General features: G+C 43.0%; 1 protein-coding gene across 3 annotated transcripts in view; it reads right to left on the bottom strand.

The window, feature by feature from the left end:
- Window positions 1-24,104, bottom strand: part of SPECC1L (sperm antigen with calponin homology and coiled-coil domains 1 like) — a 142,406-nt gene extending 118,302 nt beyond the window's left edge. Inside the window, exon 1 of one of the 3 annotated variants that reach the window (XM_045534215.1) lies at window positions 23,945-24,104. Coding sequence is in view for 2 of the 3 variants with exons in the window: in XM_045534216.1 (XP_045390172.1) it covers window positions 12,017-12,048 (32 nt within the window). In the remaining variant the exon portion in view is untranslated. Of the gene's footprint in view, window positions 1-12,016; window positions 12,143-23,944 lie in introns of those variants that run through there. The other 2 variants (XM_045534216.1, XM_045534214.1) reach the window with 2 other exon arrangements.
- Window positions 24,105-24,151: the final 47 nt, after the last annotated feature.

The following is a 24,151-nucleotide window of genomic DNA, read 5'->3' as shown; positions in this document are numbered from 1 at the left end:
AACAGGATCTCAATTTCGGTCACTATTTTTCCTTTAAATGCCTCCAATTCACCTCCATTAGAATCTTTTCCCCCCACTGTTTACAAAATGTATTGCCATTTAAAACCATTTAAATTTAACTGATATTTGATATTTTATTTTATTTATTTATTTTTAAAGACAGGGTCTTCCAGGCTGGAGTGCAGTGGTACGGATCATCACTGTAACCTTGAACTCCTGAGCTCAAACAAGCCTCCCATTTCAACCTCACCAGTAGCTAGGACTACAGGCACACACCACCCAGCCCAGCTAATTTTTTTTTTTTTTATTTTTTGTAGAGACAGGATCTTACTATGTTGCCCAGGCTGGTCTCGAACTCCTGACCTCAAGCAATCCTCCCACCTCGGTGTCCTAAAGTGCTAGGACTACAGATGTGAGCCATCGAGCCCAACCTTAATTGTTATTTTTAAATTCTCTGTGCTTACTTAAAAAAACAGTATCCAAGAGACCGCTCCAACCACGTATGATCAAATCTGTATCCCTGGGCAAATTACTTAACATCTCTGAAATCTCAGTTTCTTCATATGTAAAATGGGACTCATGATACTATGTACCTTAAAAGGATGTTGAGAGCATTAAATGAAATAATGAGAACCTAAAGTGCTTAGCAGGGTGGCAACCCACAGTAAAGACCAGATAAACATGAGCCATCATAATTCACAGAAGAACATACTGCATGCTCCATGTATGACTAATGCCTTATTAAAATAAAAGCAGCAATTCAAAAGATACTTTGTAAGAGAAACCCTTTATAAGGAATGACTAAAGATTGTTTTTACTTACTACTTACATTAAATTATATACCATGGTGCACAGATGTCAACAAACACCACCAGCTTCTGGTTCTTTCCCACTGAAAATTACATATCAGGAAGTACCAAAAACACATGGTAAGGAGTCCACTGGAATGATAATCAAGAGACTCGGACTGTGGTCCCAGGTCTGGCACCGTCTATATGGCCTTGAGGAAGTCACCCAAACCCTACAAGCCTTGTTTATAAAGCAGGCAGGGCGGATTAGAATCTTTCTTTCAGAAGTTCAAAATTTCTATTTCATGATTTGTACTTTCAGAACCAAGAATCAAAAAATTTTTAAGAGGCGTTGATTATTAGTCATGATTTTTTATGCTTATGCCTATCAACATCTCACTAAAAATTCAAAAAGGGTTTTGACCTAAACAATCTAAATACATTTACCTCTCTTATTTCACAAACTTCATATTCAAAATGTAGGGATCATATTAAAATTGTAAATTAAGAACAGACTGAAACACTAAGGAGAAAGAATCACACAGTCAAGGCCAGACTTTAACTAAGGGAAAGCGCTACACGGATTCTGGTAGTCAGTAAGTAAGTGTTCCCAAGTGAATCAAAACCAACAACAAAAAAATAAAAACATGAAAAACTGTTGCCCAGCTACTCAGGCAAGATGAGGCTGGAGGATCATTTGAGCCCGAGCTGGAGTCCAGCCTGAACAACATGGCAAGACCCCATCTCTTAAAAAAAAAAGAAAAAAACAATCTGATAAGCTCCTGTGTTCTAATACAAAGCAAACAAAACTTTGAAAAGAAGCTTAGTTTATTGCAAAGTCAATTAAAAAAATAAATAAAAATAATGAAAAGAAGCTTAGTAAGAAATGTTTTAATTAAATAAATCATAATATAACAAGACTGATCATACACTGAATTCTTCAACAGACACATGTTTTTAAACTTTCTTGTGGTGAATTATAATATACATTCAGAAAAGTGCATTTAATGTATATACTTTAAAGGTAAGTGGGTGTGGTGGCTCACGCCTGTAATTCCAGCACTTTGAGGGGCCGAGGTGGGAGGAGCGCTTGAACCCAGGAGTTAAAGACCAGCCTGGGCAATATAGCAAGACTCTGTCTCTGACAAAAATTTTAAAATGAGCTGGATGTAGTGGTGCACATGCCTGTAGTCCCAGCTACTTAGAAGGCTGAGGCAGGAGGATCACTTGAGTCGTGGAGTTCGAGGCTGCAGTGAGTTATGATGCCACTGTACTCTAGCCTAGGCAACAGAGAAACTCCACTAAAAACATTAAGGACTACTCAAAGGGAAAGTCTGAGCCTCATCATGTCAAAAGACTGCACATGTGCAAGAGGGCATACACTCAAGGTGCAAGAAACAGACAGGAGAGAGTGGCAGAGCTAAGACACCTTTGGGTGTGACTCTCTGCTGGGTCTGAATCCACAGACAAAAATCCAATACTGTTCAAAATACTTCAATACTTACTAAGGAGGCACAATTTTAAAATACTTGTTTTTATTATAAGACAGTATTTTCTTATTTTTTAAGATAGATTTATTCTATGCCTAGAATCATCAACATTTAATACATTTAGTAGGACAGTTTTCCCTGTTTCCAGAAATTAATGATACAAATTATGACTCAGTGAGGAAAGATGGCCTTCAGAGCAACCTCTCCTCCATTTCCACCTCCAGCCCCAAGAAGGAAGAAACCACCCTGCTGTTCCCTCCCCACCCCAGTGTGCACTCCCCATTAAACGCTCTCCTGGCCACAGAAGGAAAAAGCAGCTCTTCCCTGATTTCACCCCCTTTCCCTCACAATCCTCTCCTTTCTGTGTGGCCACACAGTGAAGGAGGGCCTGGAGGTGAACCCACAGGAGAAAGGCCACAGGGCCGAGCCACACCGTTTAACCAGGGACAGGGATGTGACGGTGAGAGACCAGCGCAGCCCCGGGGGAGGGAGGGAGTCCAAGTCAGACTGCAGTGGAGCTGGAGAAAGAGCTGAACAGGAGAGAAAGAATAAAGAATTTCTCCAAAATTTGGCTTCGTGAAGGGGAGACAGCCAGAGAGTAATGTAATGAGGAGGCTGAGATACTTTGTGGATGTTGCTATTGTTTAAATATGAGAGTAAGCTGCCAGCCAGCCAGTGCGGAAGCCCACACTGCACGAATACCAGAGCAGTTGATTCTCTTAATTGTCCCACGTGGCTGGGAAGGAGGAAAAAGCTTTGGTTAGAGCGGGAAGCAAGCAGTTTGCCCATAGTCAGAGCGCTGTCCACTAAACCATGACTGCCAATAGGAAAAAGGAGGTAATTATCAGCAACACCAATTCAAACGGCCACTAAATAGCACAACTCTATTTCCACTTGTTTTGGCCACAGAAAAGCTCACTCATGCTAATTTATGATTTCTATTATTCTACATAAGATTTAACACAAGAAAATATTTAGATACAATTGGATTTTTCAAACTTAGAACCATAGAATTCTTCTCCCTCTTACTGACTTTTCAAAAAACAACAGAATAAAACACCTAATCACACACCAAGACCTCTTCAGATCCATTTCTGGAGATCATCTCTCATTTTAATGCAAGTTGCTGAAAAGTCCGTTAAACTACTGACAATACTTAACATTCCAGACAAGTGACAAGGCTGGAAAAGGACAGCCTAAAAGAATTTCTGGCTGCAGTACACAAATGATTTTTCCAGATTTAGTTCAAAACAAACTGGTTGCCAAAGTTCAAACTGCCAGAATGCAAGAAATTTCGAGTCTCCTCTGGCCACTCCCTCCTCAGGCAAGGTTTCTGAGTATTTACAAAAAGAAAATATTTATTCAGGACCCCTTCAAACCACAGCTTTACGCTCAGACTTTTGGCAGGCAGTTGCAAAGTTGCACAATTCTATATTCACAAAATTAACTGTCAGCCATTTTTAATTAAAAACATCAATTTGATATATTTGTACACTTAGAATTCTGATCTAAAATGAAATCAAAATGAAATATTTTCTCTGATATTTCATTAATGACTCAAATGTAACAACGTAAAAATCCTTTTAAAAAAACTTAAAATCTTAAATTTGAGAATTTATTTTGACAATGGCAGACAATGGCACGAAGGAAGTCTTTCTAAACCACAAGTTAAAATAGATTAGAACTCAAATTCAGTTTAGTAAAAAGTCTTCTTCAACAAGTATTTCATTGGTTAAAATGAAAATTAATAAAAAATGTTAAGGGGTTCTTTTTCCTTTTGTCTACTGAGTATGAAGCAGCATTACTCAATGAGCAGGAGGTGGCAATTTTGCACCCTAAGGAACATCTGGCACCCTGTAGACACTTTTGGTTGTCACAACGGGAGGGGGGTGCACTACTGACCCTGAGTGTGTAAAGAGCCAAGATACTGATAAACACCTTAAACACACAGGACAGCCCCCACAACAAAGAACTACACAGCCTAAAACATGCGCCAAAGGGACTGGTTTAAACTGGGAAGGAAGGGTTTGTCTTTCTGTTCCACACCATAAATAGGGTCTCATCTGCACAGTCTGTTGGGTGAAGAAAGCCACAGCTCTGGCAGCTGGCAGCGCTGAAAGAGCACGAAAAGTCTGTGCACAGGGCCCTTAGGTTTCCACCCACATTTCCCAGGAAACGAGAGATACCTCAAGGAATGAAATCTGAGAGGAACCACAGGTAACCTCGCTGCTTACCTGTACCTCCTTCTGTGGTCCCCAGCTGGCCTGGCCCAGATTGACAACCCCAAATGGATGATCAAAATCTCCAGTCCCTCTGAGACCCCACTGGCAAGAGGGAAAGAAAAACTAAATCCCAAGGGCCCACCGAGTGCTGGCACGGTCCTGGCAACTCCACAGTCATCATTTCACTCCGTCCTCTTTCAGTGCAGGAGGTGGGTACTGTCATCAGGCCCACTGTGAAAGGGGGAACCCGAAGCTTCCACAGCTGGCAAATGCTAGAGCAGGGCTCTGAATAGGGGGACCTGCAAAAGCCAGCCCATCCCCCCACAGCTCCTCAGGGCTTGCTTTCTTTATCTCAAGGGGTGGCCTATATTGTGAGGCCAGACAGGGCCTTGTGCACTGTATCTTGAGACATTTAAAAAATGGTGAGGATGCCTCTTGGCAACTGGAGGAAGCATCCCTTCTCCCTGTCCCCACTCCCAGCCAACCCTAACTGGCCTCTTTCCGTGTCAGGGAAGCAGTCAGCTGAACAGCTCTGCCAGCCTCCTGCCGCTCACCCTGCCTTCAGTCCTTCTGGGCCACAGCAGCTCCTCCATGCCCTAAAGTGCGAATCCCCCCAACGCCGCCCTGCTGTGGATACAGCCTCACTGTCCCAGGCCAAACACCTTCAAATCCTGTCTCCATGACCCCCAATCTCTGTTTTACACACATACAAAGCCACTCGCTTTCAAATGCCCACACTTTGCTCCTACTGTCCTACCCCTGACAGCCCCTTACCATCTTCCTGCCTGAGAAACAACTGCTCACACATCACTCCAGGACTCAGCTCCAGCGCCACCTCCTTAGTAACACCTTCCCCGCTCCCTCTTACCCTCCTGGCACGCTTCTGCATAGCACTCACCTCACTGTATTTTATCCAGGCAACATTCAGGGTATACTTTAACCAAAAAAGTATTTGCTGTTTACCTGGAATTCAAATTTAACTGAGCGTCCTGTATTTTACCTGGCAGCCCCAGGCCTGGCACATGACAGACCCTCAAACAGGGACAGAGGGAAGGCACTGGTAGAGACGCGAGCAGCTAGAACACAGGGAATAACATACAAAAGTAAACCAATGGCAAAAAAAGGTGGACAGAAGTCTTGTGCTAGGAGCAATAAGAACATTAAGCCCAAATACCCCGCTCGACAGCCAGTTCTCCACAACTCAGGTGGGACCACAGTTCCAAGCCACTCTCCAGACTCCCCTCTGAAAACCCTAAGCTCGGGACAACACGTCTGTTTCTTCCACAGTCCACCAGTCACCCTGGGCTGGCACTGTGCCTCGTTTGCACAGCTCCCTCCAACTTGTGCATTATTCCCCCAACCCCAACACCCCTCATCCTTCAAAGCCAACCTCAAATGACTAGCCCGCCCCCACCTCACTGCACCTCACCCCCATGAAGTCCAGCTCAGAGGACCTACGTCTCCCAATACCCACAATCATACCTGGTCTCCCCCAACACCCATGAAGCCCCAACACTTGGATTATAACTCTTCTAGCACTTATCAACAGGCACGCAGACAGCAGTTGTGTGCAGACTTTGCCCACAGACCTCACTTAGAATGCAAAGGCCCTACAGACAAGGCAAGGCAAGGCAGGGCAATGCCTTAAAGATATCATAGTCCGTTTGCTGTTGCTGTAACTGAATACCCAAGATAAGGTAGCTTATAAAGAAAGGAAATTCATTTCACAGTTCTGGAGGCTGGGGAATCCAAAGTCCCAGGGCCACATCTTGTGAGGGCCTCCATGCTAGTGGGGACTCTGCAGAGTCCTCAGACGGCATGGGGCAGCACGTGGCAAGGGGGTTGGAGCATGACAAACTGGCCTTTGTAACAGACCCACTCTTTTTTTTTTTTTTTTTTGAGACAGAGTCTCACTCTGTTGCCCAAGCTAGAGTGCCATTGCGTCAGCCTAGCTCACAGCAACCTCAAACTCCTGGGCTTAAGCGATCCTACTGCCTCCTGAGTAGCTGAGATTACAGGCATGCGCCACCATGCCCAGCTAATTTTTTCTATATATATTTTTAGTTGGCCAGATAATTTCTTTCTATTTTTAGTAGAGACGGGGTCTCACTCAGGCTCAGGCTGGTCTCGAACTCCTGACCTCGAACAATCCTCCCGCCTTGGCCTCCCAGAGTGCTAGGATTACAGGCGTGAGTCACCGCACCCAGCCAACAGACCCACTCTTGCAATGACCCAAATGGATTAATCCATTCATGAGGGCAGAGCCCTCATTACCCAATCACCTTTTGAAGGCCCCATCTCTTAATACTGTTACACTGGGGATTAAATTTCAACATGAGCTTTGGAGGCAGACATTCAAGCCATAAGAATATAGTTTAATAACCATGTAGAGAATATAACCAAACACTTGAAAAACAGACAAAAATCAAAGATATGATGTAAATAGCCTAAATCACCGCTGAAAAGTACATGCACATCAGAAGTAAATCCTGGTCAGCCATAATGGCTCACGCACTTTGGGAGGCCAAGGCGGGAGGATTGTGTGAGGCCAGGACATCGAGACCAGATTGGCAACATAGTGAGACCCCATCTCTAACAAAAAAATTACACAATTAGCCAGGTGCAGTAGGCGTGCCTGTAGTCCCAGCTATTCAGGAGGCTGAGGTGAGAGGATTGATTGAGCCCAGGAGTTTTAGGCTACAGTGAGCTATGACGACGCCAGTGCACTCCAGCCTGAGTGACAAGAGTGAGACCTTGTCTCAAAAAAAAAAAAAAAAGACTTCCACATAATCTTTACTTCAGGTTACGCCTACAACATCAAATGAGAGTCTTCAAAATCTAAGCCTTTAAAACTACTTTCCAGGCTCAAAACATTACCAAAAAATTACCAAAACCCTATACACACAAACATGCTTCTGAGAATATTGCCTGATCTGATTTACTGAATAAATGAGTAATTTGATGATTTTAGCTTAAAAAAAACAGCAATCCCTTCTAAGGACTTCAAAACACCAAATCAAGAGATTTCTTTAAAGTAGAAGAAGAGCAGCATTGTTTTGGGTCATAGTACTTAACATAAAGCCTGTGACAAAAGAAGGCAGATCCTTGAACAGCAGCAGTCTGGTACACTTGCTGGCATACATTCATGAATTTACATATTGAGTGAAAAGAACTCAGATTATAGTAGCGTAGAATTTGGGTTCAAATGCTAACTTCAGCTGGGCACAGTGGCTTGAGCCTATAATCCCAGCTACTCAGGAGGCTGAGCAGGGAGAATCACTTGAGGCCAGGAGTTTGAGACCACTCTGGGCAACACAGCAAGATTCCATCTCTAAAACAAAAAAATTTTTTTAATTAGCCAGGAGTGACAGTTTGAGTCTGTAATCCCAGCTACTCAGGAGGCTGAGGTGGGAGGATCACCTGAGGCTAGGAATTCTAACATCAGCCTGGGCAATATAGTGAGACCTATCTCTTAAAAAGAAAAAACTAGCTAACTCCACCACTTACTAGTTATGTGGCTCTGGGCATATTACTCATATCCAAAATGCAGTTTTCTCATGTGTAAGTACAAACTAAACTAGCACATGGGATGCTACACATCAAACAACATGTGTAAACTATCAACGAAAATGCTTAGTACGCAGAAGTACAATAAACATTAGTCTTCTTTCCTTCCCACTACAACTACAAAGGCAAATTTCCCTTTATCCTAAACTCATCTCTTACTTCCTCTCTCTACCTCCTCATAGCACCAGCAGAAATGCAGAAATATCTCCTTTTCTATTACGATCCCCAGGACTGCTCCCTGACTTAAGCGGAGAAGCTTCAGAGTTCTTCCAGACAACTAAAAACTTCGCTGCTCCATTCTAGGTATGTGTCATCCTCTCCGAATCCTAACCACCATGGCTTTGATAGCTGCTGGGGCCTAATTCAACAAACCTTCCTTTACCTTCTTCATTCGGTTAGCTGCAAACTTACACTTATCTTTCTTTGACTGTCCCTGGCGTCTCTCTCTCTGTCCCTTTTTCTTCTGGTCCACTCCCTCCACCGGGCATGAGTCTCTCCATGGCCTTTTATCAGGCTTCCCAGACTGACACAGATCCCTCTCTCTGATCCTTTCTGCATTCTCTCAAATTGCCCTTCTTTCTAAACTGTTGCTTTTTTAAGATGGGATAATGGAATTGTGGTTGCATTTTTTTTAAAATATTAACTAAATTATAAAACAACAGAGAAATCTCCTGAAAATTCTGAAATTCTTGGAAACTAACACATTCTAAATTCATTTAATCCATGAATCAAAGAAGAAATCAAAAGGAAAATTATGATGTATTTTGAACTGAATGAAAATGAAAACATGACATATCAAAATCAGTGTGATGCCCCTAAAGCAGTACTTAAGGGGAAGTTAACACTAAACACCTAGGTTAGAAAAGAAGAAAGGTCTCAAATCAGCTTCTACTTTAACAAACAAGAAGAGCACTGAAACTCAAAGTAAGCAGAAGAAAGGAAATAAGAAATATCTGAACAAAAGTCAATGAAGCAAAAAAGGATCAATGAAACTAAAAGTGAGTTCTCTGAGAAGAACAGTAAAACTGATAAACCTCTAACCACGCTCATCTGAAAAAAGGAGAAGATAGAAATCACCAGCATTAGGAATGGGAGGGGTGACAGATTCTACAGCTATCAAAGGATAATAAGGGACCATTACAAACAGCTTTATGACAATAAATTCAGAATTTTAGATGAAATAAATTTCTTGAAAGAAAAACTACCAAAGCTCACTCAAGAAGTAACAGGTAATAGCTCTATATTTATTACAGAAATTGAATTTATAGGTAAACATTTTCTAGGCCCAGACGGATTCAGTCAGGAATTCCACCAAACAATTAAAGAAGAAATAAAACAAATTATTTACCAACTCTTCCAGAAAACTGAAAAGAATACCTCCCAACTCATTGTATGAAGCCAGCATTACTCTGATGACAAAATCTGACAAAGACATTACAAAAAAAGAAAACTACACACCAATATCTCTCATGAAATGTAAAAATTCTAAACAAAATTTTAGCAGGCTGAGTCCAACAATCTAGAAAAGAAGGATATATAATACATCATGACCAAGTAGAGTTTATCCCACAAATGCACAGTTGGTTTAACATTCAAAAACCAATATGGGTGGCTCACGCCTGTAATCCTAGCACTCTGGGAGGCCGAGGCAGGCGGATTGTTTGAGCCCAGGAGTTCGAGACCAGCCCGAGCAAGAGCGAGACCCCGTCTCTACTAAAAACAGAAAGAAATTAGCTGGACAACTGAAAATATTTATAGAAAAAATTAGCCACACATGGTGGCACATGCCTGTAGTCCCAGCTACTCGGGAGGCTGAGGCAGGAGGATTGCTTGAGGCCAGCAGTTTAAGGTTGCTGTGAGCTAGGCTGACGCCACAGCACTCTAGCCTGGGCAACAGAGTGAGACTATGTCTCAAAAAAAAAAACAAAAAAAAAAAACGATTCACCAAACTGTAAACCAAAAAAAAAAAAGCCATATGATCATCTCAACAGACACACAGAAAGCACTAAAACTTAACATTCAGTCCTGATTTAAAAAAAAAAAAAAACTCTAAGTGATAGAAATAGAAAATCTCCTAGACTTGATAAATGGCACCTATGAAATGTCTATAGCTAATATCATACTTAATAGCATACAACTGAATACTTTCCCTCTAGGATCAAGAATAAAACAAGGAAATCCACTCTCACCACTTCTACTCTTTATATACTAGAAGTATGAGCCAGTGCAATAAGGCAAGCAAAATAAATAAATAAATAAAAGGCATTCAGATTGGGAAGGAAAAAATAAAACTGTCTTTATTCACAGACAACACTGATGGACTATCCAATGGAATCTACAAAAAGAAGCTACTAGAACTAATAAGATAGTACAGGCCAGGCGCGGTGGCTCACGCCTGTAATCCTAGCACTCTGGGAGGCCGAGGCGGGAGGATCATTTGAGGTCAGGAGTTCGAGACCAGCCTGAGGAAGAGTGAGATCCCGTCTCTACTAAAAAATAGAAAGAAATTATCTGGACAGCTAAAAATATATAGGAAAAATTAGCTGGGCATAGCAGCACATGCCTGTAGTCCCAACGACTCGGGAGGCTGAGGCAGGATTGCTTAAGCGCAGGAGTTTGAGGTTGCTGTGAGCTAGGCTGACGCCACAGCACTCTAGCCAGGGCAAAAGAGTGAGACTCTGTCTCAAAAAAAAAAAAAAAAGATAGTACAGCAAGATTTCAGAATACAAGATCACTATATAAAAATCAACTGTATTTTTATACATTAGCAATAAACAATTAGAAATTGAAATCTTTAAAAATACTATTCACTGGCTGGGCGTAATGGCTCAAGCCTATAATCATAGCACTCTGAGAGACCGAGGCAGGAGGATCTCTTAAGGGCAGGAGTTTGAGACCAGCCTGAGCAAGAACAAGACCCCTGTCTCTACTAAAAATAGAAAAAATTAGCCAGACAACTAAAAATAGTTAGCTGGGCATGGTGGCAAGTGCCTGTAGTCCCAGCTACTGAGGAGGCTGAGGCAGGAGGATGGCTTGAGCCCAGGAGTTTGAGGTTGCTGTGAGCTAGGCTGACGCCAAGGCACTCTAGCCCAGGCAACAGAGTGAGACTCTGTGTCAAAAAAAAAAAAAATACTATTTACCCCATAAATCTAAGATTTACACATTGAAAACTACAAAATACTGCTGAGAAAAATTAAAGACCACCTAAATAAACTGACCAAGGTGCCGTGTTCATGGGTCAGAAGATACAATATTGTTAATAAGTTAATACTCCCCCAAAATTATTAATATCTGCAGATTCAACACAATCACCATCAAAATTCCAGCAGGCTTTTTTGTATTAATAGACTGTGACAAGCTAATTATAAAATTCACACAGAAACACAAAGGGCCTAGAACTGATAACTGCTAAAGGCAGATGATAACCATATCACCACTAATGTATATGTTCATTATATTAATATTATTCTCTCTACTTTGATTATGTTTGAAATTTTCCAGAGTGAAATGTGTTGTGTTTTGTTTTTAATAAAGACTGAGATGCTTCCAGGAACACATATAAATACAAAATATCCTTCCTTTAAAATTTTCATTACGTGACAAAAATGGTTTCCTTTTTCACACCCCGGCTTGGTTTCCCAGGCCCTATAACCCGTCCTCTCTGCCTCCTGTTCCTCTGACAGGGGTCAACAAATCAGAGTGTGCAGGCCACATCTGGCCCATCACTTGTCTTGTACAATCCACAAATCAAGAAGGTTTTACACTTTTAAATGGTTAGGAAAAAAAATCAAGACTATTTTGTGACATGAAAAACTATATAAAATCAGAAAATTTTATTGAAACAGTCATACTTGTTCATTTACACGTCGTCAGCGGTTACTTCTGTGCTACAATGACAGAGGTGATTAGCTGCAACAGAGAGAAGGCTTACAATGACTGAAATACTTACTGTCTATCTGGCTGCTTCTGGACAAAGTCCATCAATCCCTGCTCTACTGTACACCTTCCTCTCCCTCAGCTGACTAATTCCCTCCCTCAGGAATACCCATTACTACCTCTCCTCTGTTCAAGCACCAGTTCTACTGCCACAAACCCAAAGTTCCCTTCCTCCTCTTTTCCAAACCCTAACCAACAGCAGCAGCGCATGCAGAAGCAGGTAAGCCGAACACTATGCGTCACTACACAGCTCCAGGCCTGGGAGAGGTGGTCCCTCTGTGTGCAGGGGCTGCTGATGAGCCCCCTATTCATTTCCCATTTCCAGAGCAGGCTGGCAGGCCAGCAGCTATGAAGGAGGGAGCACGAGAGGCCGGCAGAGCACAGAAAATTCCTCAGTAACCCATCAGAGGAACGTCAGTCCTCTGCCTGCAATGTCACCAGTTAGAGACCAATTCCAGATATTAATTCAAAAAAGAAATGAGGAAGGAAAAGGTGATGAGGGGAGAAGGAAAAGAGGAGAAGAAAACCTGTCACTCCAACAATGCAGAGACTCTCACTAATGGCAGTTAACAAAAACTTCAGGGACACCAGTGAGTAGAGGGGCAGACCCCACCACTGCGAGGCCCAAGCAGCAGAACAGCCGACGAAGGAGGAGCACAGCAGAGCTTCAGCTTCGACACTCAGCTCGCCAGGTGCCCGGACTTCAGTTAGGTGGCACACCAAACAAGGTGGCAAATCTGCCAGGCTTAAAACCCAGGGATCACCACCAACCTTGCCTGCCATTTGGAAACAAATAATAAAGTCATACAAGAAACCTGGAAGGAATCTCTGCAATTGAAATCCCAGACAGGAAACCCTCTCCACCGCCAATTTCAAGTGGCCATGGAGAGAGGAAGCAGATTTTGGAAATGTGAAGATGCCCCAAAGGTCAGGACTTGGTCTTATTGTTAACGAGTTCCCAGTGAGAAGCAGAATATGTGAAAGGACTTGGGGGTCACAAAAATATTTAAACAGAAGGAGTATGTTCTAGTATTCAATAGTACAGTAGGGAAATTATAGTTATCAAGAATTGATCGTACATTTCAAAATAGCTAGAAGAGAAAGAAGAATTGTAATGCTCCCAACAGAGAAAAGGTAATTGTTTGAGGTAATGGATATCCCAATTACCCTGACTTGATCATTACATGCTATATATATGTAACCCAAATACATGCACAAAAACATCACCTGTACCCCAAAAATATATACAATTAGGATACATCAATTAAAAAAAAAACAGTTGGGCGTGGTGGCTCACATCTGTAGTCCTAGCTACTTGGGAGGCTATGGTGGGAGGGTCACTCGAGCCTAGGAGTTTGAGATCCCCATCTCGAAAAATGCCAAAACAAAACAAAAAACAAACAAACAAAAAGGGAATCTGACAGACCTGGTTCTACGAGGCAATGTGGGAGTTTTGGCTGACCACAGTAAGTTTAATGTGTCCCCAAGGCAGGGCTGCTCTAAGAGTATTGATATAGTCTTGAGTTGAAGTAAATCGCCTGGTTTATGCTGTCTGGATCCAGGAAGACAGGGGTCCCAGTCACACTCTGTGCTCCTCAGAGGACCTGAGGGTACTGTGTGCTGTTCTAGAACAAGATTTTAAGGAGAGAGTCCAATAAACTGCCTGCCTCCACTCCAGAGGGCTCTGGAAACAATGCAAAGAAGAGAGACTTTAACGCAATAAGTGAAAATCACTCTTTTCAGTTTTGGAAGGATACAGAAGGCTGGAATACGACTAGTGAGTGAAAGTTATCAGGAGGCAGATTTAAGAGCTGCTAATAACCAGAGGTGCCCTTAGATCAAATAAGCTGCCTTAAAAGTAGCTGAACCCTCATCACCCACCAGAAGCATCCCAGTGGGGCCACGAGGACTGTGCATCACCACACATCAGCTGAAATGTCAAATTCTTGCATTAACCTTACAGCTGGAATTCTCGGACATTCACAAGGATTCAATTCTAGAGGCTCCAAACATGAGTGGTACAACTTCGTTTATATTAAAAAGCATCATACTGTACCAAGGCACAGAGAATGCTCCTGGCTCACTTTCTCACTTGCCTGTTTCCCCTCAGCTAGAGGCAATCTCTTTTTCCACTCAGTTCACCCATCATCTCAACTCTCCCAACCTCACTTTTGCCATAGCCCGGCACAGAGACGTGATCACTCAACAAATATCTGAACTCCAGGCTTCTGGCAATTAATTTAAAAAAAAATGGACAAAAGACAAAGAAACCAGTCATCAGCTGTTTGAGAGAAAACTGGTCTTTTTCTTCTTGACCTCACTACTCTCTGAAACTTCACCCTCAAAGGTACTTGGTGACTAAGAACTCATCCTCTGATGTCAATGCACAAATTGTCACTGTCTCCTGTTGCAGTATATAGCTCCTCTGCCCAGGCAAATATAGTACCTATGTAGCATTCTCTATACAATATTTTGCATGATCACATGCAACTAGGAATAAAAAGGCTCTGAGGACAATAAACTTTGGGTGAGAAAGTAAATACTGCATTAGCCTTTCAGCAAAGAATCTCATACTTATTTTTTTTTTTGAGACAGAGTCTCACTCTGTTGCCAGGGCTAGAGTGCCGTGGCGTCAGCCTATCTCACAGCAACCTCAAACTCCTGGGCTCAAGCAATCCTTCTGCCTCAGCTTCCCAAGTAGCTGGGACTACAGGCATGCACCACCATGCCTGGCTAATTTTTTCTATATATATTTTCAGTTGTCCAGCTAATTTCTTTTTACTTTTAGTAGAGACGGGGTCTTGCTCTTGCTCAGGCTGGTCTTGAACTCCTGAGCTCAAACGATCCACCCACCTCGGCCTCCCAGAGTGCCAGGATTACAGGCCTGAGCCACCGCACCCAGCCCATACTTATTCAATAAATCCTCTCCTTAGCCTATCATCACAATATACATTCAATTTTTATTTCTAGTTTTAAAAAAGTCCCTACAGGAATCGTGTTGGAAAAAATTGTAAGTTCCAAATTCATATTTTACTGTTACTTTATTTAAAATATGGAAGATTGCTTCAGCCCAGGAGTTAAAGGTTGCAATGAGCTATGATTGCACCATTGCACTGTAGTATGGGTGACAAAGTGAGACCCTGTCTCTAAAAAACTAAAATAAAATAACATAAAATGGAAGGACTGAGGATATTCCAAATGTCAGAAAAAAATGAACCAATCAAACAAATTTATTAAATATTATAAAAAGACCATCCCATACTAAAACATGCCTTTGCGTGGCTTACGGGAGAGGAGGCATGAAATTAGGAAAGAGAAGACAGGACGTCCAGGCCAGAAAGAACGCAGAGGGAAGAGTCAGAGGAAGAGCTGAAGAGGTGAGCAGACTTTGGTGAGACAGGGCAGGATCAAGTTTAATCTGCCATCCATCCCCCAAAGACACCATACAGCTTTGTCACTAGGTAGTAACTTGGAAGCAAAGCCCTTCCAAGTTGTTTGTGTTTCTGTATACAATATTTTGCATGATCACATGCAACTAGGAATAAAAAGTGTTTCAATGCGGAGCCAAATGTCAGTGCAACTGTACCATTTACCACGGTACTTTCCAAAGCAGTAGAAAATAAATCCATTCCTCTGGCCATGTGAAAGCTCTGCAAATATTTCAACTAACTAACAAGAGAAGCACAGCCTACTTAAGTCTCCAAGCTAAATAGCTCTGTAGTTTCTTCAACCATATGATGAACACATTCTAGCTTGAAAGGCAGCAGCACATCAGAGTGAAAAGAACATAGGATTTTTAGTCACAAACCTGGGCTCAAACCCAAGCTCAGCCACTGGTTAGCTCTGTATTCTTAACCTTGGTTCCTCACTTATAAAATAAGGAAAATTACAGTGGTACTAACTACCTCAAGATTTGTTGTGAGAGGACCACATTTAATGAAAGGTACACATGAAATGTATGCTTTCACCTGTGCTGCTACAGATGCTCATTAGATTTCATAGTATTATTATCAATTTCATAAACCTTATGAATTAAATTAGTTTTATAAATAAAGTTTTGGAAGCCAACCCACCTTACCACATACATGGTAGTGGAAAGAAAGTCAGAAGCAAAGACAAGAGAAGTGATTACTAGGAATCCCAGTGTAGCCAGATAGTATCCTAGCTGATATTAACATTTTACACTAGTCTTTCAACGTAAACTTGCAGGTTACAACTTTGGTTTTATCTTTAATTTAAAAACAAGGAAAGTTAGTAACTGAAATGCCAAAAATTTGTTTTGCAAAATAATATTTTATTCGTTAAAGTGAAATTCTTATCATTAATAAATGATTTGCTTTCCATCACAATCAAGATGGGTCCAACTAGGTCCAGGCTGGAGGGTCTGGCTAAGATGCCAAGGCAGGAAGATTACTTGAGGCGAGTTCAACACCAGCCTGGGCAATATAGTGAGACCCTGTCTCCACAAAAATATTTTAAAAAATTAAAATTAAATCAGCCGGATGCAGTGGCATGCACCTGTAGTCTACCAGGGAGGCTGAGGTGGGAGGATCACTTGAGGCCAAGAGTTCAAGGCTGCAGTGAGCTAGGATTGTGTCACTGCACTCATGCCTGGACAACAGAGCAAGACCACACCTTTAAAAAACTATATATGATCCCATACATTAGTGAGGAATTAGAGAACCTGGAATCCTCATACACTGCTGGTGGGAGTGTAAAATGGTGTGGTTTTGGAAAATAGTTTGGCAATTTCTCAAAAAGTTTAACATAGCTACGATATGACTGAGCAATCCAACTCCTAGGTATATACCTGAGAGAACTGAGAGCATATGCCCACACAAAACTTGTACATGAACTTCTACACTTGTTCATAGCAGCATTATTCATAATAGCCAAAGTGGAAAAAACCCAAATGTCCATCACTTACGAAGTGCAGACTATTATATAACCATAAAAGGAATTAAGTACTAATACATGCTACAACAGGGATAAACCTTGATAACGTTACACTAAATGAAAGAAGCCAGACGAAAGGTCACATATTATATGATTCCATTTATATGAAATATCCAGAATAGGCAAATCCATAGAGACCAAAAGAAGACTGGTGATTGCCAGGGGCTGGGGGAGTAGGGAATGGGGAGTGACTATTAATGAGTACATGATTTCTTTCTGAGGTGATGAAAATATTCTGGAAGTACCCAATGGTGATCAAATGCATAACTTTGTGAATATACTAAAACCATTGAAATGTATACTTTATAAAGCCTGAACTTTACGGTACGTGAATCATCCTTCCATAAAGCTGTTTTCTAAAAATACATGTTTAATTGCAAATGAATACATGAATGATGAAGAATGGTGTGAAAGGTTCGTGTTCACAACCTTGGTGATGGAGTGTGGAGGGGGTGGGAGAGGAAGACAAGAGTTCAGGCAGAAAGAGATTAAGAAAAAAGTTAAAAAAAAAATCTAAGGCTGGAGGCCTTGAGTGGAAGGACTAGACAAAGCTAAGTGTGCAAAGAAGTGAGCGTAAGGAATAAAAATGAGGGCACTAGGATTGAAAAATCCAGCAGGTAACTCAATGGGAGAGAGGAAGCAAACCTATGTAACTGCAGTGATCCTATGGAGTTTGCAGAAAATGCCGAAATGCAAGACAAGAAAATGGGACAGAAGATTTAAGATTGGCCCCAATCTACCAAAGTTTACAAAAAAATTTAAAAAACATGCAAAAAAGGCCGGGCGCGGTGGCTCACGCCTGTAATCCTAGCTCTGGGAGGCCGAGGCGGGTGGATCGCTCGAGGTCAGGAGTTCGAGACCAGCCTGAGCAAGAGTGAGACCCCGTCTCTACCAAAAATAGAAAGAAATTATCTGGCCAACTAAAAATATATATACAAAAAAATTAGCCGGGCATGGTGGCTCACGCCTGTAGTCCCAGCTACTCGGGAGGCTGAGGCAGTAGGATCGCTTAAGCCCGGGAGTCTGAGGTTGCTGTGAGCTAGGCTGATGCCACGGCACTCACTCTAGCCCGGGCAACAAAGTGAGACTCTGTCTCAAAAAAAAAAAAAAAAAAAAAAAACATGCAAAAAGAAAACTCAATAGCTCCTGCTCAAGAATTCTTGGGCCCACTGGGGTAGAACAAAATCACGGTAAGGACACACTAGTGTCTCCTATAGTGTCTCCCACATGGGAGAACATATTAAGGAGAGAAAAGGAGCATATACTGGGTCCAACTGTGATTGTTCTGGAATAAAGCAGCCCAGAAGACAGCTTTAGGAATTCAAGGTGAATAGGTGCCACTAGAAAACAAACGACTTAATTGGGATCTTCCCAAGAACACAAGGAGAAGACGAAGGGGACAGTTTTAATTTTTAACAGGTATTTCTTTTTCTTTTTTTTTTAAATGTTATTTATTCATTTTTTTAGAGATGGTGTCTCTCACTAGGTTGTCCAAGCTGGACTTGAACTACTGGGCTCAAGCGATCCTCCTGTCTCAGCCTCCCAAGTAGCTGGGACTACAGGCTGGCACCATTGTGCCCAGGTAAAATCTTAACAATGCTGTCAGTTTCTTTGCATGCCTCTTTCCTACTCCTGACCAGTGCCTTTCTTTTGTGTATGCTCAATTCTTTGTTTTTTTGAGACAGTCTCCCAGTGACATCTGGCTACAGTGCCATGGTGTCAGCCTAGCTCACAGCAATTCCCCTGCCTCAGCCTCCTGAGTAGCTGGGACTACAGGTGTGTGCCACCACCACGCCTGGCTAAATTTTTCTGTTTTTAGTAGAGACAGGGTCTCGCTCTTGCTCAGGGCTCAGGCTGGTCTGAAACTCCTGAGCTCAAGTGATCCTCCCACCTAGGCCTCCCAGGGTGCTAGGATTACAGGCCTGAGCCACCTCACCCAGCCCTATGTGTCTGCTCAGTTCTTTAAAAAAGAAGTTCAATAATGAGTTTTCTTTTTAGAAGCAAAGTATTTTTCCTCTTTAACTTTTGTTTTCCCTAGGCTATATGAACAATGGATAAACCTGAAATTTAATATCTTAATCTCTTAAATGCTTCCTGTCCAAACATATCAAACTTTAAAAAAAAAATGGTGAAAGGTGTACAAGAGAAAAAAGAGAAGCAATCTGCACCAAGAGCACATTCTTTCTAAAGTTTGGAACAAAGACGATGTCCATTTCTGGATGATAAAATAGATGTTAGAGACAGAGTCCCCTCCTTCAGGAAATAAGATTTGACTTAGACGCTAAGATACAATTCAATGGACTTTGACAGTTGACGTGTACTGCTGGGAGGTGTCTCACAGCCGGTGGGGACAAGTGAAACTGGAGTGAAATCTCCTTAAGGGCAGGGACTAAGTGATCCACTTCCTATGTAACACTGAAATGCATAGCACTATACCCGCACCCAGCAGATTTAACAACTTTCCATGAAGCCACACACTCTGCTACGTGCTTGTGGTGCCACCACCTAGTGGAGGTAGCAGAAAAGATGCAGTGTGCCAAACCCTACGTGTACAGAGTGCTGGACAAGCCTGCAGGAGACTGGAGGACCAGGGGAGCCTTCTAGGCAAGGTAATGTCTGACCTGAGTTTTAAAGGTGATGATCCAACGAAATGAAAGAATATTCCAGCAGAGGGAGACAAGGAGACTAAGAGAAATTTCAAGGGATCATGAGCTGTTCAGTACAACTCAGTGAAGCACGCCACAGAGGTGGGGATAGGAGGAGAGCAGAGGCCAGAGCTGAGTGATGAAGTGTCCTGGATACCAAGCTAAGGAGACCTTATTACCAAGGCAGTGGGAGCCACTGAAGGGTTTTAAATGGAAGAGTGACTGTGAATAGATTAATAGTTTAGAAAGACAGAGGCAGGAATAAACCTTTAGATTTAAACAAAAAAAGAAAGAAAGAAAAGAAAAGAACTACAATGAAGATGTGGGGAAAGGGATCAGGAAAAACACTGTTAAAACATCTTCACTCTTGGCCAGGCGCAGTGGCTCAGGCCTGTAATCCTAGCACTCTGGGAGGCCGAGGCGGGAGGAAGGCTTGAGCTCAGGAGTTCAAGACAAATCTGAGCAAGAGGGAGACTCAGTTTTTAGTAAAAGTAGAAAAAATTAGCTGGGTGTGATGGCACACGCCTGTAGTCCCAGCTACTCAGGAGGCTGAGACAGGAGGATCACTTGAGCCCAGGAGTTGGAGGTTGCTGTGAGGTAGGCTGATGCCACGGCACCCTAGCCCAGGCGACAGAACAAGACTGTCTCAAAAAAACAAACAAACAAACAAAAAAATTTCACTCTCTTCTCTCATGGACAAATTTTCTTTATGGGGTTACCAAATTATCCTTTGAAAATGGAGAACTCAGAGGTAGCTGACAGCAGTCAACCAATCCTCAGAATTAGTATTGTGAAGAATTAGAGATCATATCTTAATTTCAATTCAAGATGCTTTAAAAAATTCACCCCTTTACACATTTTGATACGTTGCAGTTTTTAAAGAGTGTGTTACCATAACTCTAAATCGTATTTGGGATTAACAGCAGGCCACCATAAAGTTTAAAGTCTTCACAGTCACAGAGATCATCTTTTACATTCACTTAGGAACAGAGCTTAGCCACCCCTGCCCCTTAACAAACCCCAAATACATTCTTTCAGCCCAGTTTCCTTTTTTTTTTTTTTTTTTTGAGACAGAGTCTCACTCCGCTGCCTGGACCAAAGCGCCTAGCTCACAGCAACCTCAAACTCCTGGGCTCAAGTGATCCTCCTGCCTCAGCCTCCTGAGTAGCTGGGACTACAGGCATGTGCCACCATGCCTGGCTAATTTTTTCTATATATTTTTTTTAGTTGTCCAGCTAATTTCTTTCTATTTTTTGCTAGTAGAGACGGGGTCTCACTCTTGCTCAGGCTGGTCTCGAACTCCTGAGCTCAAATAATCCACCCACCTCGGCCTCCCAGAGTGCTAGGATTACAGGCGTGAGCCATGGTGTCCAGCCTCAGCCCAATTTCTTGATGGTCATGTTGTTTCACAGCGAAAGGCTGAGGCCACAATGTTAAAAGATTTCTGAGCTGAGAGAACCCCATGTGGGTACTTTACCTTGCAGCTAGTCTATTCAGTACTAACAATTCCAACCACCAGGAGGAATTTCCCTGCCTAGGCTTATTTTGTTGGCACACCACACACACACAAAAAAAAATCTCCTGACATTTTATATCCAATAAGAAAGGACCTATTTAAAGGACGATCATAATAAGAACATTTTTAATGCCAGAAAAATTTAACAGCTTTCTCAGTGGATTGTGACAAATGATCTCAAAGTAAACTCATATTTACTCTTAAAAATAATTTATAAAATTATTTATAAATAATGCCAGTAATCCCAGATACTCAGGAGGCGGAGGTGGGAGGATCACCTGAGACCAAGAGTCGGAGGTTGCAGTGAGCTATGATAGCGACACTGTACTTCAGCCTGGGCAACAGAGTGAGACCCAGTCTCAAAAAAAAAAAAAATAAATAAATAACACCAAAAAAATAGACTTTTTTTAAAGAAATGACAGTCCATTAATTGGACCAAATTTAGCTTTATGAAAACTCCCAATATTATCCTTGTTTTTCTCATTACACTAAGGCCCATTTAACACTCCATCCATTTCAGGGGCCTGACCACAGAGTCTCCAAGATTCATTCTCATCAACTTTACCAGGACGCCCACCCCTCCCATCTTTCAAGAGGGGCCACAAACAATGTCATGGAACTGATGAGAAGACGAAGTTCTACCCCTGGCTGAAAAAGATTCTGTAGGCAAAGACTTGTTAAATGTTAAAATAGGCACCTCAAGCTTCTTTCCATCCCCTTGAACTTTACAGATGGGGAAATGAAGGTCCAGAAAGGAAAGCTGACTTGTCCAAAGCCATAAAGCCAAGAAGAGCATTTCTCTAGCCTCCTGACATCCTGTCACTGCTCCTTTACTGAGCTGGGCAGTTTGAGTAAAGCTATGTATAAGTCAGTCATGTGATTTACATTTGTATATGGTTACATGGCAAGTCTTACGTATTGCTTTTTATTTTTATTTATTTTTTTCTTTTTAGAGACAAGGTCTCCCTCTGTCACCCAGGCTGGAATACAGTGGCGTGAACATAGCTCACCACAGCCTCAGACTCCTGGGCTCACGCAGAGCAACCCTCCTGCCTCAGCCTCCAGAGTAGCTAGGACTACAGGTTCACACCACCACACCCGGCTATGAGTCTTACGTATTATGAGAACCCAACCCTGATAGTAATTTTGATATTACTATCACCTGAGTCATCTGGAACATAAGATGTAGTGAGTCAAATCAGTGATAAAGAGAACTAGTGCTTCAGAGAAATCACATCTCAAGGCGACACACTGCAGACACACATCCTACAAGTTCATGTTCGAAATAGAAATCTTAATACAAACTTCACTTTAACCACAACTATTATAACCATTCTCCATTCACTAGGTACTGTACTTAACATTCATGTATTTGGACTGTTGCCAAGGTGCACAGTGATAAAACTTTCCACTTTCTTACTGAAAATGAATGTCAAGAATATCCCCCCATACCTGGTACCCAAAGGTAAGCATTACAAAGCATTTTCTAGCTATCCAAAGTTGCTGAGTCTTAAAAAGCCTCTGCTTTGTGTGACTAAATCAAAAGGGAAAAGGATACATTTTTATTGAGAAAAAAATTATTGGATAAGCCATTTCTTTATAGAAAAAATTTTATCCAGATTAATATTCTACTTCTTCTTTCACCATATAACCTTCTGTGTTGGTTTGCCTATTCTATAATATACATGTGTTATTTTTATGCCTTGTTTTTAATTACTAAGAAAAAATTACTATAGTCCTTTTGGTATCACCTACATTGGCAAAACTGCAGTCCCCTACAAACCACCAGAAGTGACTACTGTTGTCTACGAGGCCCACAACTAAGATTTCATCTCAAGAGGCATCCTCCTGGGTGACAGCAAATGTTGCTGGGCTCTGCAACAATTTTTAAAGGTTCTTGTATCTGTTCTTAACTTGGGAAACGTTATCAATGGGTTGAGATGCCCTTTTTACAACAAAAACATTTTTCCCCTGTAATCAGTTAAGCAACAAATTTATGGGAATTTTTCCTGGCCCTTCCTGCTACTTTCCAACAAATCATCAAGAGCATCAACAAATCAAGGTCCCCTACATTTGAATGATCACAGGAATTCTTGCTTGGTCCGTAAATAGGCTAGAACTACCTGGAAACTGATTTCTTTTCCAGTCATCTCCAGGGCAGCTTGCCAAAGACTGGACTACGATGTCTTAAACTGAACCACGTAAGCTAATACAAGTACCAAATTGCTGGAAACGCAAATTTTCCTCAGCAAAGCACATCCAACCTGATGCAATTAACCAAGCCTCGAGAAGAAAGGACAGTCCGCCTTGCTTCGGGCTGCCCTCCCAGCGAAGCGGCGCGCGGGCCCCGGCTGCAGCAGTACCCGCAGCAGCCCCGGGTACTCTGCCCGCGGCCCCCGCCTCCCGCGCCGCGTCCTGAGGACCGCGGAGCAACACTGTCCCCGTCCGAGGGAGGGGACCAGGGCGATGGGGCGGCGGCGCCGGCCTCTCCCGGGGCGCCGGGAAAGCAAAGCGCGAGGGTCGGACCCCGCCTCTCGGCACGGAAGCGACCTGGGGGGCCCAGAACCAGCTGGGCCCCAAAACCAGCGGACTGCCGCCCGCGAGTCCCGGGGGACTCAGGAGCAGGGAACCGGAGACTCGGGCAAGGAGACGGCGCAGGCGCGGGACGTGCTGGGCGCAGGGGAGGGGGGTGGTCCAGGAGGGGGACGGCGCAGGCGCGGGGCCCGCCGGGGTCTGCGGGGCCGCCCGGGCCTGGCCGCGCGGGCGGCGCTGAGGTGAACTGAGTCCCTGGCGCACGGTGAGGGGACCGGGCCCTGGCTCTTACCGCGGGGCGCCGCATCGCTCGCTCGCTGGCTCCGGGCTGGGGCCGGGCGGCGGGCTGGCCCGGTGGCGCGGCCGGGATCCGTTGAGTCCGGCCTCAGGGCAGCAGCCAACCCCTCGGCGCGGCTCGCCCGGCCCGCCCCGCCCAGCCTCCCTCGCGGCCCCCGCCCCCGGCCCGCCCCTTCACCGCCCCGCACGGCCGCGGCCGCCT

Source organism: Lemur catta, chromosome 21, assembly GCF_020740605.2.
Source record: "Lemur catta isolate mLemCat1 chromosome 21, mLemCat1.pri, whole genome shotgun sequence".
NCBI classification, from domain to species: Eukaryota; Metazoa; Chordata; class Mammalia; order Primates; family Lemuridae; genus Lemur; species Lemur catta.
This window is presented reverse-complemented; position numbering and strand designations above follow the sequence as displayed.